At 43.7% G+C, this 14,863-nt stretch overlaps 1 protein-coding gene across 4 annotated transcripts in view; it reads right to left on the bottom strand.

Moving 5' to 3' along the window:
• The window catches only part of FNDC3B (fibronectin type III domain containing 3B), a 363,872-nt gene that overhangs the window by 75,987 nt on the left and 273,022 nt on the right, over positions 1-14,863 (bottom strand). For all 4 annotated transcript variants that reach the window (XM_005546389.4, XM_045385094.2, XM_005546390.4 and 1 more), the window contains one exon: positions 14,096-14,149. In XM_005546389.4, the coding sequence (XP_005546446.1) occupies positions 14,096-14,149 (54 nt within the window). The remainder of the gene's footprint in view (positions 1-14,095; positions 14,150-14,863) is intronic.

Raw genomic sequence — 14,863 nt, 5'->3', positions numbered from 1 at the left:
GAAACTGGTCAGAGGGAACACCATTGGTCATTCTGGAACAGACCTAGCCACTGGGCTACTGACCTCACTGGACACGAACCAATATAACCCCAGCCAGTTCCAGCCTAACTTTCTACTGTCAGTGTCTGTGAGCCAAAAAAGGGCAGATTTTCAGGGTTCACTGGCTTGTTTCCATTTTGCAATCCTGGGCATGCCCAAATGCTTGTTTCTGCAGCTCAGCCCAAGTTCATTCAAGGGCAAGGTTAATCTTTACTAGAATGTGAAGAAATCTTGGAGTACAAACCAACTGTGTGCAGATAAACCTCGAGGTGCTCAATCTGGCGCAGGAGGACGCATTGCAAACGTGGTTTGTTTCCTTTCCCAAGCTGAGTGTTCCTCTTCGCACTCAACCTAATTCACAGTTGTTGCTTATCTATCTTCATTCCACACCCAGACCTAGCCTAAGAGCACCAATTCATCAACCTGGGGTAATGTTTTCCAACCAGGGACCAGGGTGTTTGTCTACCACTTCTGGTCAAAAATGCTCTCCAGGAAAGACTTGGCTCGCCAGTAAGTCGACTCATATTCACAGCATGCATCAGATCAGCCTTTCCCAAGCCTGGGATCGCAGCTTTGCCTCTTTCTCCTTTCTAATCATCGAACAAAAATACATTGTATATTATTCACATTCTAGATACCACTGGATCGTCTTACTCTGTTCCATCCAGTGTGCCTTATGCAGCCCTGTCCCCTGATACCATACTCTTACCACAGAGTTCACCTGCCCTCTAAACTGGACACCTTATTTATCTGAACCTGGGCAAGTGCCTCTTTCATTCTGAGATTGACATACTAAAGGAAGTCATCACCTTTTGGGGGAAGACCCAGCCTAATAACGCTTAGAATACTACATACTCTATCAGCATCTGCCTCCGCTTTGATTCATCCTCATCCTCACTCACTTTTTAGAAGGGTCACACATTTTTGGTTTCAAGTCCTAATAATAATGGGAGTCTAGATGTTGTTCTTGTTCCTACAGGGTCCTGCTAAATTCTGAAGAATGGCAATAACCTCCAACTTTTTGCCAGACTATGAAAGGCCCCAATCACAGAAAAACAGGGGCAAGAGAAGGGAGCTTGGAGAGTATATAAAAAGCACTATGTGGCTACACAGCAGAGAATGATCAACCCCTGAAAACATTTCCAAGATACGATCATAATCTCAGAGACAAAGACTTTTTCTTTTTCCCCCACAAGGGAGAAATATTGTTCCCAAATATTCTTTTTTTTTTTTTTTTTTTTGAGAGACAAGGTATCTTACTCTGTTGTTCAGGCTAGAGTGCAGTGGTGCAAACAGACCATAGCTCACTGTAGCCTCAAACTGCTGGGTTCAAGGGATTCTCCTGTCTCAGCCTCCTGAGTAGCTAGGATTACCAGCATACACCACCACACCTGGATAAATTTTCCATTTTTTTCTTTTTGGTACAGATGGGGTCTATGTTGCCCAGGCTGATCTCGAACCCCTGGCCTCAAGCTGTCCTTCCACCCAACCTAGGCTTCCCCAAAGTGCTGGGATCACAGGTGTGAGTTACCATGTCCAGCTCTGCCATTCTCTAAAATGAAATTTGGGGATAAATTATAAATAGAAAGTAGTTTAAATATTTTAAGGAACATCTTTATTTTTTCTTTTACCTCCTTACTACCTACTTTAATATTTTTCCATTTCTTTCAAATTTGTAGTTAAAAGATGAAAACTGTTAAAGATTTTAAATACATTTATATTCCCTGAAAAAAAAAAAAACTAAAACTAAAACACTTTGCTGCACTATCGTGAGTCACCTGAGGGAACAGAACACACGATCCTGCTTTTCAAGTACAACTGAGGCAGAGACATTAACTGGAGATAAACAGTCTGTTTGGGTTCCCTGCCCTTATCACTAAGGCAGCAGACAGAATGATCTCTTCCATTTGCTAACTGAGAAGATTGGTATTTGAGAGCCACTGAGGCACGTCTCACCGGCTGGCTGAGTAGCACTGGTTATGAGGTATGAGGCCCATCCTGTCACTGCATTTCTGGGTACACATTTTTCCCTCCTCTACCCATCTCCAGAATACTCAGAAAAGAATCAGGGATAGGCAAAAAGAGTTATGTTGTACTTTAAAAGTATATGACCTTATATCTAACAGTCTTAGGGTATGGTACCTAAAACACTGTATGTGATATGCAAAGATAAAGAAAAAAAAATTTGTTAATGGTTTCTCAGGACCAAAAGGAGACAAGAAGCCTTATATCACAAGTGGTTACTTTAAACCTGTCCAAAAATTCTCCGATTCCCTATCCATTGAGAAACAAAGTCTACGTCCCTTTCCCTTGAATGTGGGTGGTCTTGTGACTCTCTTGTAACCAAAAGGCTGGAGTGGAAATGAAGCCAAGGCTGGGTCTGGAAAGGTGTTAACAGCTTCTGACTTTTGCTGGGACACCCGATTTTGGATTCTGACTACCCTGATGCTGCCACACTGTGTGGGAGCCCCAGGCCATGTGAAGAGCCCCAGATAGGTCCAGTCCAAAGTGAGCACTGATGTTAGACTTGTGAGTGAAGATACTGCCAGAAGATTCCAGTCCCCAGCCAATGAGCACCCCCTGTTGAAACTCCAGATATGACAGAGCATGAGATGCCACTCCCCAGTGCCCTGTCCAAATCCCTAACCCAGAATCCACAAGCATAAGAAAGTGATTGTTTGAAGCCTCTAACTTTCGGGGTAATTTGTTATGCAATATTACACTCATCTATTTTGATGTCTATATATGTTTATAGCATGAAGTTTTACCCCTCTGAATTTCTGCAAACTTTTATAAATTCCTCCTACACTGTAAACAGCCAGGAGGTGGGGGAATGTAATGTGCATGCTAGCATACAAAAATAAATGTCTGGCTGGGCACGGTGGCTCACGCCTGTAATCCTGGCCCTTTGGGAGGCCGAGGTGGGCAGATCACCTGAGGTCAGGAGTTTGAGACCAGCCTGGCCAACACAGTGAAATCCCGTCTCTATAAATAAATAAATAAATATAAATAAATAAAATAAAAGTATAAAAATTAGCTGGGTGTGGTGGCACATGCCTGTAATCCCAGCTACTCGGGAGGCTGAGACAAGAGAATTGCTTGCACCCGGGAGGCAGAGACTGTGCCACTGCATTCCAGTCTGGGCAACAAAGCAAGACCCTGCCTCAAAACGAAACAAAAACAAAACAAAATAAATGTGTAACACATAATGGGTCCTATTTTCTACATGCACTTAGTACATGCTTTTACTTTCAAAGCCATCCACCAAAGTAAGGACCTCTCTGAATAACTTTAAAAGTTATTTTTGTATAAGCTAAAAATAGAATCAGACTCCTAGATGATAAAGATCAACCAAAATTGCCAATCAACGGCTATGCAGTTACTTCATCTTACAGAATCACATTTTAGATTGAAATAAGACTTTTAATAATGCTATCCCAAATGTAGAGAACTCTTGGGAGATTTTTCTTTTCTTGAGACGGAGTCTCGCTCTGTCGCCCAGGCTGGAGTTCAGTGGTGCGATCTCTGCTCACTGCAAGCTCCGCCTCCCAGGTTCACGCCATTCTCCTGCCTCAGTCTCCCGAGTAGCTGGGACTACAGGTGCCCACCACCACACCCGGCTAATTTTTTGTAGTTTTAGTAGAGACGGGGTTTCACTGTGTTAGCCAGGATGGTCTCGATCTCCTGACCTCGTGATCCACCCGCCTCCGCCTCCCAAAGTGCTGGGATTACACGTGTGAGCCAACGTGCCTGGCTGAGATTTTTAAATTCAGACACGCAATGGTCTTTTGGGGACAGTTTAGGTATGACATAGCCTAAAACCACAGGACTCAACAAATAAAATAACATTTCAAAGTACTTCCTCATGTAACCAGCTTTCCACCTCTCTGGGTATCTGTTTACAAACAATATAAGAGTTCCAGTGAAGAAACAAATTTACAGATGGTCTACCTACTTGAAAACTGGCAGCTAAGTATATAAAAAGTATTTTATTAAGTTCGTAAAATGCAACTAATTTTTAAAGTATGTTTAAAAATATATATGTTGTGTTAATTTGTAAAAGTGTGTAGTTGAAAGACTGAAAACAACAACAAAAGAACTTTTTCAAGTTAATTTTTCTTCTTTACTAACTTAGTATCCTTATAAAGTTTTTCTCAGTACTCGGGAAGATGAATCCTTGAAATGGGCTGGTTTCCCATTAAGGAACACAAGCCACGGCCGATTCTATACATGTAACTCACACACATCCCAATTAATTCAGGCTACAGTGTTTTCCTGCCAGTGTAATTCTGGAGACTGTGGGGGCTGTGGCTGCTCTGGCTAACATTTCTAATTACCCTGGCACAGACAACACTAGAAGTGGGTATTTCCAACACTACTGGCACTAACAGATGAAGTTGGCTGATATTTTCAACTGCTTTTAAATTAATAGATTGGAAACGATACTTCCTGTTCCTTTTCATAACTACTTCATTCCTGGCACAAGATTAAGAATGGCCAACACAAGGATGATGGAATTCACGGTGAACTTTCTCCCTTTGGTCTTGTGACTTACTCCTCCTGATGTTTTCTTGATATGTGGTATCTTGCCACTGTACTCCTTCTCTTTCAGATTTTTTTTTTTTTTTTTTGAGTCAGAGTCTCACTCTGTCGCCCAGGCTGGAGTGCAGAGGCATGATCTCAGCTCACTGCAACCTCCACCTCCCAGGTTCAAGTGATTCTCCTGCCTCAGCCTCCCAAGCAGCTGGAATTACAGGTGTGCGCCACCATGCCTGATTAATTTTTGTATTTTTAGTAGAGACAGGGTTTCACCATGTTGGTCGGGCTGGTCTCAAACTCCCGCCTCGGCCTCCCAAAGTGTTGGGATTACAGGCGTGAACTACTGCGCCCAGTCTCTTTCAGATTCTTCCACAGCCATGCCTGCTGCCTTCCTGAGCTGCTCTTACCAGGTTTGGTAACTGTCTGCTAAGTAAGTTCCATGAATTTGGTTATCAGTTGTCATGTGCTTGTGGCCCATGGCTTCTGAATCCAGACATGGGCTGAAGGATTCTGGGCTGGCCATTCTCTGTTAATAGTATGGTTCAACCTGTCAGAAATGGCAACAATACATGAAAAATAAAGTTGCACTGGCCAACTGAACTACAGCCAGGCTCTAAGATTTAGTCTGCTAGAGTGTCTATATTTAGAAGTTGTTCCAGCACCGGCTGATCCTAGGCAACATCAAAGATAAATGTTGGCTTCAGAAATAAAAGAGCACGTATGTGTTCAGCATAACCATATATAAGAGGCTCCTAACAGGGAGGGAGGGACACTCCACATTTGGGTGGACTCAGAAGTTTCTCGTGCCAAACCCCACTCTTCCCCCAGGGATGCCTCTTTCATTTTATTGCACACTCTGGCACAGAGGATGTTTCAAAGGTAAGAAAAGTGGGTGGGATGATTTGTGGTTCCATGTTACCAAATAAACAGGGAGGCATTTTATCCCTCAGCACACTAGTTTTTCTGTAAGAGGGGAGGCTTGGCTGCCTGAAACAGCCAAGGATGATCACTAAGTCTTCTGGTTTAAACAAACACACAAAGAAAATTTTCCTATATATTTCTCCAAATATTGAGGTTCCTCTGTTGTCAAATGCTTTGAGAGGATTGATGTGTTAAGACTGTCACAGGGAAGGGGGAAGAAGGGAGCCGAGGGCTTAATTTCAGAACAGGCTGTCAGTGCGATTTACAAATGAACCGAGGGATGGATGGGGTTGGTCCATTCACCTAGCGAAGGCCCAAGGCAGTCTTCTTCCAGCTGGCCATGAGGAGCCACAACAAAGGTGAGTTGACAAACTAGGCGTCAGGAAACAAGATGAGATTTATAATTTAGCCTCAGCAAGAAGCTCCACATCGTTTGCTTCCCAAACACACAACCTCATCATGTACACATGCGAGAAAGGGTAAACAAGAGAAGGCAGAGAATCTGCTGCAGGTGTGTGGATGTCTGAGACTGAGGTCCCTAAAAGAGGGGGCTCCTTTTGACCACGAAGTGGCACCTAAAGATGCCTCTGAGTTATTCAATCCTTCCTGGCTTAGTTTCCTTCAATAGCAGCTATAGTAGGGCAGCAATTCTCTTGGCTTTCTGAAACAACCGTAAGACGTGGCAGTGGGCACTCATGTGAAAGATGGTCTTTGATGGACAGAGCCAAAATGAACCTAGAACACCACTTTCCAATCCCCACAGTTGCCAAGAACGACCAAAGTGCATGTGGGCCTGGGCAGGGGAGTGAAAGCTGACCTTCCTGCTTTCTGTTACGGAACCAACCAACACACCATCCACCCAAAGGCAGCGTGGCACCTTAGAGAGCTGGAGTCAAGCAAATTCTCAGGGAGCTCTCTTCATCCATGCTGCGGGACCCAGTAAATTACTGTGCTTGTGGCTGCTCCATTTCCTTCATTCTCAGAACAGTTGTTATCTAACCAGAAAAGGTGCAAGTTTACTCAGAAGGATTATGAGCGATCATCCATATGAACTATTCAACACGTGAGCTAAGCAGGAGTCTGACTAATTAATATCTTACTGAGTATCTTCTACGGGGCCAACTCAATCCCTAAACAAGGCTCCTCCTGAATGATACAGATGTCCAAGAAGCTGCAATCTGGGGCTGGTCACCTGCTTCAGGAGGTTTCTGTGACAGGACTGCTGGGCCTGCCTGGCCTGGCCTGACTTGACCTGCTAATGGCTCCCCAGGGGCATGGGCTCTACCTGCTGCTGGCCTTTTCTCCTCTCTCAACTTTTAATTATGCTTCCCCTGATTTCTGTGGCATTTGTTTCATTCTTAGTCCACTGTGTTTTACAGCTGTGTTGGCTCATTAGTCACCAGGGAAACCAGATGTGAACTTCCTTTTGGGCTGAGTCATGAGTAAGGAAGGTTTTTTGGGAACTCCAGTAGTCACATTCCCACAAAGCTCTTTTTCTGGTTATTCTGTATATCCAGATGTGAACTTCCTTTTGGGCTAGCTGGGTCACAAGTGAGAAAGGTTTTTGGGAACTCTAGTAGTCACATTCCCACAAAGCGCTTTTTCTGGTTATTCTGTGCCCTGCATGTCATGTCCAGAAGTTAGGCTAATAGCAAATTAACATCCATGATAGCACTAACATCACTTTTTATTTAGTTCAAACAAGTGACATAAACCTCAGGGCTCTTGTTTAAGTTCCTGACAGAAGAATGTCATATTTCTTATACATGATCGTTGTAATTGTTGACTTTCCCTACCTCAGATCTTAGCATCTGCTTAGGTAAACTTATGCCAACAATATGGAACAATCGTTACACTGACTTGGCTATTGCCCAACTTATCTCATTCAATCTTAACACACCCGTGAGATAACTGACCCTGTTTTTCCAGTGGAAAGGCCGAGGCTAAGGTGTTAAATTACCTGCTTGGGGTACCATGAGGAACTAGAAACTGTTATGGTTTGAATGTGTCCCCCACGTTCATGTGTTAGAAAATTAATCCCCGGCCAGGCGCCATGGCTCACACCTGTAATCCCAGCACTTTGGGAGGCCAAGGCGGGTGGACCATGAGGTCAAGAGATCAAGACCATCCTGGCTAACACGGTGAAACCCCGTCTCTACTAAAAATACAAAAAATTAACCAGGCGTGGTGGCGGGCACCTATAGTCCCAGCTACTCGGGAGGCTGGAATGGCATGAACCTGGGAGGCGGAGTTTGCAACGAGCCAAGATCGCGCCGCTGCACTCCAGCCTGGGTGACACGGCGAGACTCCGCCTCAAAAAAAAAAGAAAGAAAGAAAGAAAGAAAATTAATCCCCAATGCAGCACATTGAGAGGTGGTCTTTTTTTTTTTTTTTTCCCCTTGAAAAGGTGATTAGGTCGCAAGGGGCCTATCCTCACGAATGCCATCATGACAGGGGTGAGTTTGTTATCACAGGAGTGGGTTCCTGATAAAAGGGCAAGTTTGGTCCCCTTTCCTCTCTCATGCTTGTGCTGTCTTGCCCTCCTGTCTTCTACTGTGGGAGGACACAGCAAGAAGGCCCTTGCCAGATATAAGTCCTTGACCTTGAACTTCCCAGCCTCCAGAACTGTAAGAAATAAATCTCTGTTCTTTATAAAGTAACCAGTTTCAGGTATTCTGTTACAGCAGCACAAAATGGATGAAGAGAGAGACAAAGCTGAGATGATTAATTCAGTTTTCTTTAGATAAACATCATATTATTGATATGTATCATCAATATGAATCCATGCCACATATTCATAGCAAGATCTTAGGAGACTTGTATTTGTTCTGATAGTTGCAGCAGCACCAGTTAGCGTTCTGTATGGCTCAAAATAAAACAATATCTTAAGGCAGAACTTAAAACAAGCCAAGTTTGCATAAATACTTTCTTGAAGGAACTAATTTTTTCTAAAATAAAAAGTTCTTATTTGCCCATTAAATTCACCCCTTTACTCAAGTTTTCAAAAATAAGGCCAGATCACGATCTGTTTAGGAACCTTAAAACAGACTGGGCAGACATTTATGAATGACGCAACCCAGAGGTTCCTAGTTTTTTCTTTTCCTAAAAGCCCTTCCCTACCCTAGAGCCCTCTATATCCTCAATCCTTCTCCCACAGCTCCTTCTAGAGAAAAACTCCCACCTCCACCAGATAGTGATATGTCATCAAGAAGAGAAGCAGGGCTGGGTGTGATGGTTCATACCTGTACTCCCAGCAATTTGGGAGACCGAGCTGGGTAGATCACATGTGGTCAGGAGTTCGAGACCAGCCTGGACAACATGGTGAAACCCCATCTCTACCAAAAATATAAAAATTAGCCGGGTGTGGTGGCAGGCAACTGTAATCTCAGCAGTTGATGCAGGAGAATCACTCGAACCTGGGAGACAGATGTTGCAGTGAGCTGGGACTGCGCCATTGCACAGCCTGGGCAACAAGAGTAAAACTCCATTTCAAAAAAAAAAGAAGAGAAGCAATACAGAGTCAATGTAGCTTAGAAGGGTGCCATAAAGACGGGCAGTCAAACGGATTAGCGTGGGCATGGCGAGTGGGTACAGTATCTCAAGTATGATGTCCGTCTTCCCCATCTCACTGACTCTCCATTGTGAAAAGAACCTATACCTTGAAAAATCTAGCATCTAGCCATTGTTGTGCTGTTAAACAAGCTCCTTTTTAGGAGCTTCTGATCTGCTTTCTGCTACCCATCAGAATGACAAGTGCTTGTAGATTAAAGTGTAAACACGGGGGACGGAAACACTGTGAAATGACAATGTGATGTGACTCATCTAGTGTTCAAGTGAAAAAAACTTGACAATGACCTTCTGTGTTTCTGCTTATAATGGGGTATCTCCTGAAGAAGGAAAGTGGCTAAAAATCTACAAAAATGTGGGGTCGGTTGGCTCTAAACACTAAAACTCATGAGTCACCACAAGGGAACTTGGCCAGGAATGGCCACAGCTTCTCAATAAAAACTGACCTGTTTCAGGTGAAAACCGAAACTGAAGGCCACAGCTGAAAAGCCAACGACAACTGTAAATTCCTTTTTCTTTTTCCCCCAGAGACAGAGGAGTCTCGCTCTGTCGCCCAGGCTGGAGTGCAGTGGTGCAATCTCAGCTCACTGCATCCTCTGCTTCACGGGTTCTAGCAAGTCTCCTGCCTCAGCCTCCTGAGTAGCTGGGACTACAGGCACTCACCACCATGCCCGGCTAATATTTTTTATTTTAGTAGAGATGGGGTTTCACCGTGTTGCCGAGGCTGGTCTCGAACTCCTGAGCTCAGGCAATCCACCCACCTTGGCCTCCCGAAGTGCTAGGATGACAGGCGTGAGTCACTGTGCCTGGCTGTAAATTCCATTTTTAGTTGCTAATTACCATTTCATAGTCATAGTAACTTCTTGTATTGATTTAAAAATTAAAGTGTTGTCTAGTTAGTTATTAATGGAGAAATAACAGGCAGTTAACCCTAGTATAGAACTATTCATGAGTAATTTCCAAGTGAATTCTATGCTACAGTGATGTAAAATTAATGACAGTGAATTTAAGAGAGGATAGAAGGTGTATCAGATTTCCCCTGTACTGTAATGCGTTTCTGTTTTCTGCTCCCCATTAGGGCTCCACATGCCGTTGTACTTCAGAGCCCAGCATATAGTTAGCTGCTGATGAAGGTAGATCTTCCCAAGAAGGTCAACTCAGCACAGCATTCCTAATCTCAGCAGAAATAAAGGCTGCTGCTCTTTTTCCAGGAAAGTCTTTAAGAGGCTTGAAAGCTGGGCTTGATGCTCTGTCTTCTCGTTTTACCAACACTTTCAAAATTTTACTCTAATCATTTCATTGCAAAGGTGATTACAAACACAAAAGACTGAAGTATTCTGGAACTCTAATCCATGCTGTTATATGGTAATAAAAATATGGGGCTGTAGGGGACACCTGAACATTAGTGGTTGCGTGTATGGAGATGAGGCCACCTCACCTCAAAGTCGTGATTCTCAGACCAGGTGCCAGAGCAGAGACAGGACCGAGTGCTATGCCTGAGCACAACCTTCTTCAGGACTCAGAGCAGCACGGTGTCGCTCTCAGGCAGTGATTTGTGTCTCTGTGCACCTCAAAAACTTTCTGCAATCTTAGTTTGTTTCTTCAGCCCCCTGGATGGCAGACAGGTTTTTGGGTGTGTGGCTAGGGCATATATCCTTGAAGAGGAGAGGAGGGGAGAGCTGTGGCCTTTAGAGAGGGGAAGGGGGGGGAAGGGTGGGGAAGGGGGGGAAAGGGTGATTCCAGCAAAACATCCACTTCCCATTCTCCTGCCTCACTGTCTTCTATTAAGATGGAGTCTAGAAACAGTCCTGGTACCAGAGAGATGCACCTGGCTGTAGAAACTACCAGCAGAAGGATTCAGAGGGATGGCCAGAGCCTCTTGTGTTCACACATCCTGCAGACCAGATGCTGCTGTCCTGTTTGTATATTTGCTTTTCCTTCTTGAAGCTAAGGCCTGTATAGCATAGGAATGTGGGACCCAAAACCCAACCCAAGTGAGCCACTCTCAAGAGTGCTGCTGATCCTCAACTCAGCTCTACATTTAGAAACACAGACTGCCAGACTGTTCTGTCAGAAACTTCACTTCTGAAATGACAGGATGGGCAGGAATGAACTTGTTACTACTGCTTGAATTCTCACTGCCAGGAAACCTGATAGCACCGTTTTTTCATCTTTATGGGGGATGGGAAATGAGAGGGGTATAATACAAAGCAAAAGAGCTACTGGACCGAACAATTTGAGAAGCATATGGCAACGTGTGCTTTATTTGTGTCTGTTTAAAAGCACAACAAGAGGATAGGCGTACGTTTGCTTTTTCAGCTATCACAGTTATCTTTACTATGTCACAGATCTCTCATAGGACAATGTGCAATGCAGACTACTGAGGAACATGCTCCATAAATGCTGAAATAATTAATGAACAGGCCAAACAACAGTGAAAATGATTCCAAATATTCTCTTGTCAGAAGAGACAATCCTAAATAATCTGTCTTGTGAGAGCATAAATAATGTAAATGCATACAAGCTGGTGAACTAACCTATTCGCCATTTCACAGATGGAAAAAACTAAGGACCAGAGAGGTCAAGCTGCCCAGCATAAAACTCAGAACAGAACCCATATTTCCTAATCTTGGTGTTCTTTCAATTATCCTCTCCTGCCAGGAAGCTCATTGCACCCAAAGGCAAGGGAGTTCCTTAGAATTGAGGGGGCAGGAGATGTCTAGAAAGTGGACCTTAAACCACAGAATGTAAAAGGATTTCTGTGTTGGCAAAAGATCCATGGTGGATGAGAGTCAATTAACCTGGAATCTTCAGCAAAGCTCAACAGAGCTGTGATACCAGCAGGAATTTGAAGGTGGGAGAGAAAAAGTGGAAAGAAGGCAGAGAATTAAGAAAAGTGAGAGGAAAAGTTGGAAGGAGATCAAGTAGCAGAAAGGTAGAGGGCAAAACCCAGTCATCTGACATTTTTTGACTGCTAGCCTGCAATGGATCATGCTGAACATGAACGATCATCAGACGTGGCCTGTCCCACTTCAGCGGAGGCTGTGGCATCCTTCCTCTCAGCATCATCAGCCAGGACACTCTCATTTCAAATTCTAAGGGAAGGGACCAGCAACTGAGCCACCATTACCAATTCCTGCAGCACCCAAGTTTTCTTTGGAGGTTTCTCACTGAGCTATGTATTCAACTTTTTTAGCCTTCCTTACTTAGGAACTCATGGTCCTGGGCAGAGAAGCAGCAAAAAACACAGGATTCATAGGCACGCACGAGTGTGTGCATGCACGCACATACACACACAGTGCCCTAAGAAGATATCTGAAAAAAAAAAAAAAATGCCTTTTCTGTACTGGTGAACTCCATCTCGATATAAAACCTCGAGACATGAGAAAACACATACGATGAGTGCAAGAAATCCACATATAAAAAGGGACTTTCATTAAACGGTCACCTGTCCTTACAAAGAGGGAGAGATGGGAAGACATTACTATATGCTCACAGGTCATCCGAGTTCCTTTCCAGCATTCCTGACTGACTATAAAAACCTCTAAGGGCTGGAGAGGTGGTTTCACTTTCTAATTAAACCACCTGAAAATGAAATCCACCTAATCTGTAGAATGCATGGGTTAAGGCTGAGATTTCACCAACCTGCATGTACAAGCTATTCGAAAGGATCCTAAGAACAATAGAGGGTTGTTCTTGGTAACTTGGAACTCTAGCTGATCAGATGCAACCCAGATGGGAAAATATGCTTCTGCAGAAAGTGATGACGGACCTCTTTCGCATCAAAATTTCACCATGGCAATTCCATCCAGTTTTCATTTTACGTTTGGTTAAAATATTTTTCCACACTTGCCAAGTCACTTTTTGCCTAAGTCTAAGTTCTAAATCTTTCAATCCCTCCAAATTTAAGTCACAAAGGCTAACCTGCATTTCTCCCCATATTCCACATTTCTTATTCTTAAAATCCTTAGCCAATTTCTCAACCAGAGAAAGAATAAAGTGGGGGCAAATGAATAAATACAATTAAGATCTACAGGAACAAAAAGTACAGTTGCTTTTTTTTTTTTTTTTGAGATGGAGTCTCACTCCAGCATGATCTCGGCTCACTGTAAGCTCTGCCTCCTGAGTTCACGCCATTCTCCTGCCTCAGCCTCCCGAGTAGCTGGAACTACAGGCGCCCACCACCATGCCCGGCTAATTTTTTTTGTTTGTTTTTTCGTATCTTTAGTAGGGATGGAGTTTCACCGTGTTAGCCAGGATGGTCTCGATCTCGTGATCTGCCCGCCTCGGCCTCCCAAAGTGCTGGGATTACAGGTGTGAGCCATCACGCCCAGCCAACAGTTGCTTTTCAGAAATGAAAGCCTTCTAGGTCAAGTGTTTCCTGTCTGAGATTCTGTGTGTAGCCAGAAATGCACTGGGTCCACCAGTCGGCACACAGTGGCTTTGAGAATAAGGACACTCCACCGTAGATACCTTCTCCAAGGGCCTCTGGGGACATGAACAGCAAGGAGGGCACCTGATACAGGACGTTCTAACCCACAGGGCACTCGCACGTGGGTAGAGTGTGACTTCTATGCACTGCTCTGCTCTCACAGCGGCCACTCAACAGTGCGACACCAAGGTACACACATGGCATTCAAAAACGAAAAGCAAATTATGCTTTCTGAGCAGCAGTGTGTTTTACCTTATCAAAAGCATCTAAGCAGTCAAGATGACAAAGCAGTCAACTTTTAATACAAATTATTGGCTGGCTAGACACTGGAGATCCAAAATAGATAAGACCCCATTTTTTTTTCTTTTAGCAGCAGTGCTTGCAAATAAGCCAGGTACATATATTTCAATACACAATTCATAATACTACTTCAATCTAACTTCGTTTTCCATAGTCAATAACTATTGATTTAAATTTCTCTAGTAGCAAGCCTTTCTTCTGTGTTTAGCATGTCTTATCAAAGAATAAAATGGTATTTGTTCAGCAATTTTGTTTCTGAAAGGGTGTTTCAGATGGGTGAATATGAAATAAGCTTACCTCATCCCACTCTAAAAGGTAGTTGGTGATTTTTGAACCATTGTCAATCGGTGCCTAAAAAAAATAGGAACATGAGATTAGAGAAAGTTGTTCAGAGACAAAACTTATCAGCTCCCCACCTGCCTCACATACAGCGTCTACGACAGTCCGGTGCTCTCCCCGCAGGCGGATAAAGCTGATGGTCCCTGCATTCCTTGGTCAACCATCATCATACACTAACTTTGACATACCTCAACTGTAGAGAGTCCCCACTATGAATAAATCATACTCCACAAATAGCCAAACCTGTCTACCACCACCACCACCTCTCCCTTTTTACACCCTCATGGTACCTTACTTCCTCTGGGGATAGAACTTTGAAGAGGGGCTTTGAATTCAAGCATAGAGTGAGAACAAGGCAGCTGAGAAACTCAGGTGCTGCTGGATGTCTGGTGGAGCACAGTCAAGCCTTTCTTTTTGTAACATCCCACACACAGGTTTTTAATTTTTTAAAAGTACTTAAGATTAGAAAGTCATCAGTGACATTAAGGTTCCTCTTTTTTAAAAATGGGGAAAAAATGTGATCCTCTGGAGAGACGACTAGAGGCTATTCGCCCTTCGTATGTTAACAAAGAGAAGTTTCATCATTTGCTTTTCTCTTAAAAAGCATGCTGAGATCTGCTTCACTGAGAAAGTGGGTTTTTAACAATGGGAAGGGAAGTAAAGAACTCTGGGGAAAAGAATGCTTTTCAGGATTCCAAGAGCTACAAGTGATGCCGCAGTGGGGTC

This window comes from Macaca fascicularis, chromosome 2 (genome assembly GCF_037993035.2).
Source record: "Macaca fascicularis isolate 582-1 chromosome 2, T2T-MFA8v1.1".
In the NCBI taxonomy this organism is placed as follows: domain Eukaryota; kingdom Metazoa; phylum Chordata; class Mammalia; order Primates; family Cercopithecidae; genus Macaca; species Macaca fascicularis.
Note: the sequence above shows the minus strand (reverse complement) of the source record. Positions and strands in the feature narration are given on the sequence as shown.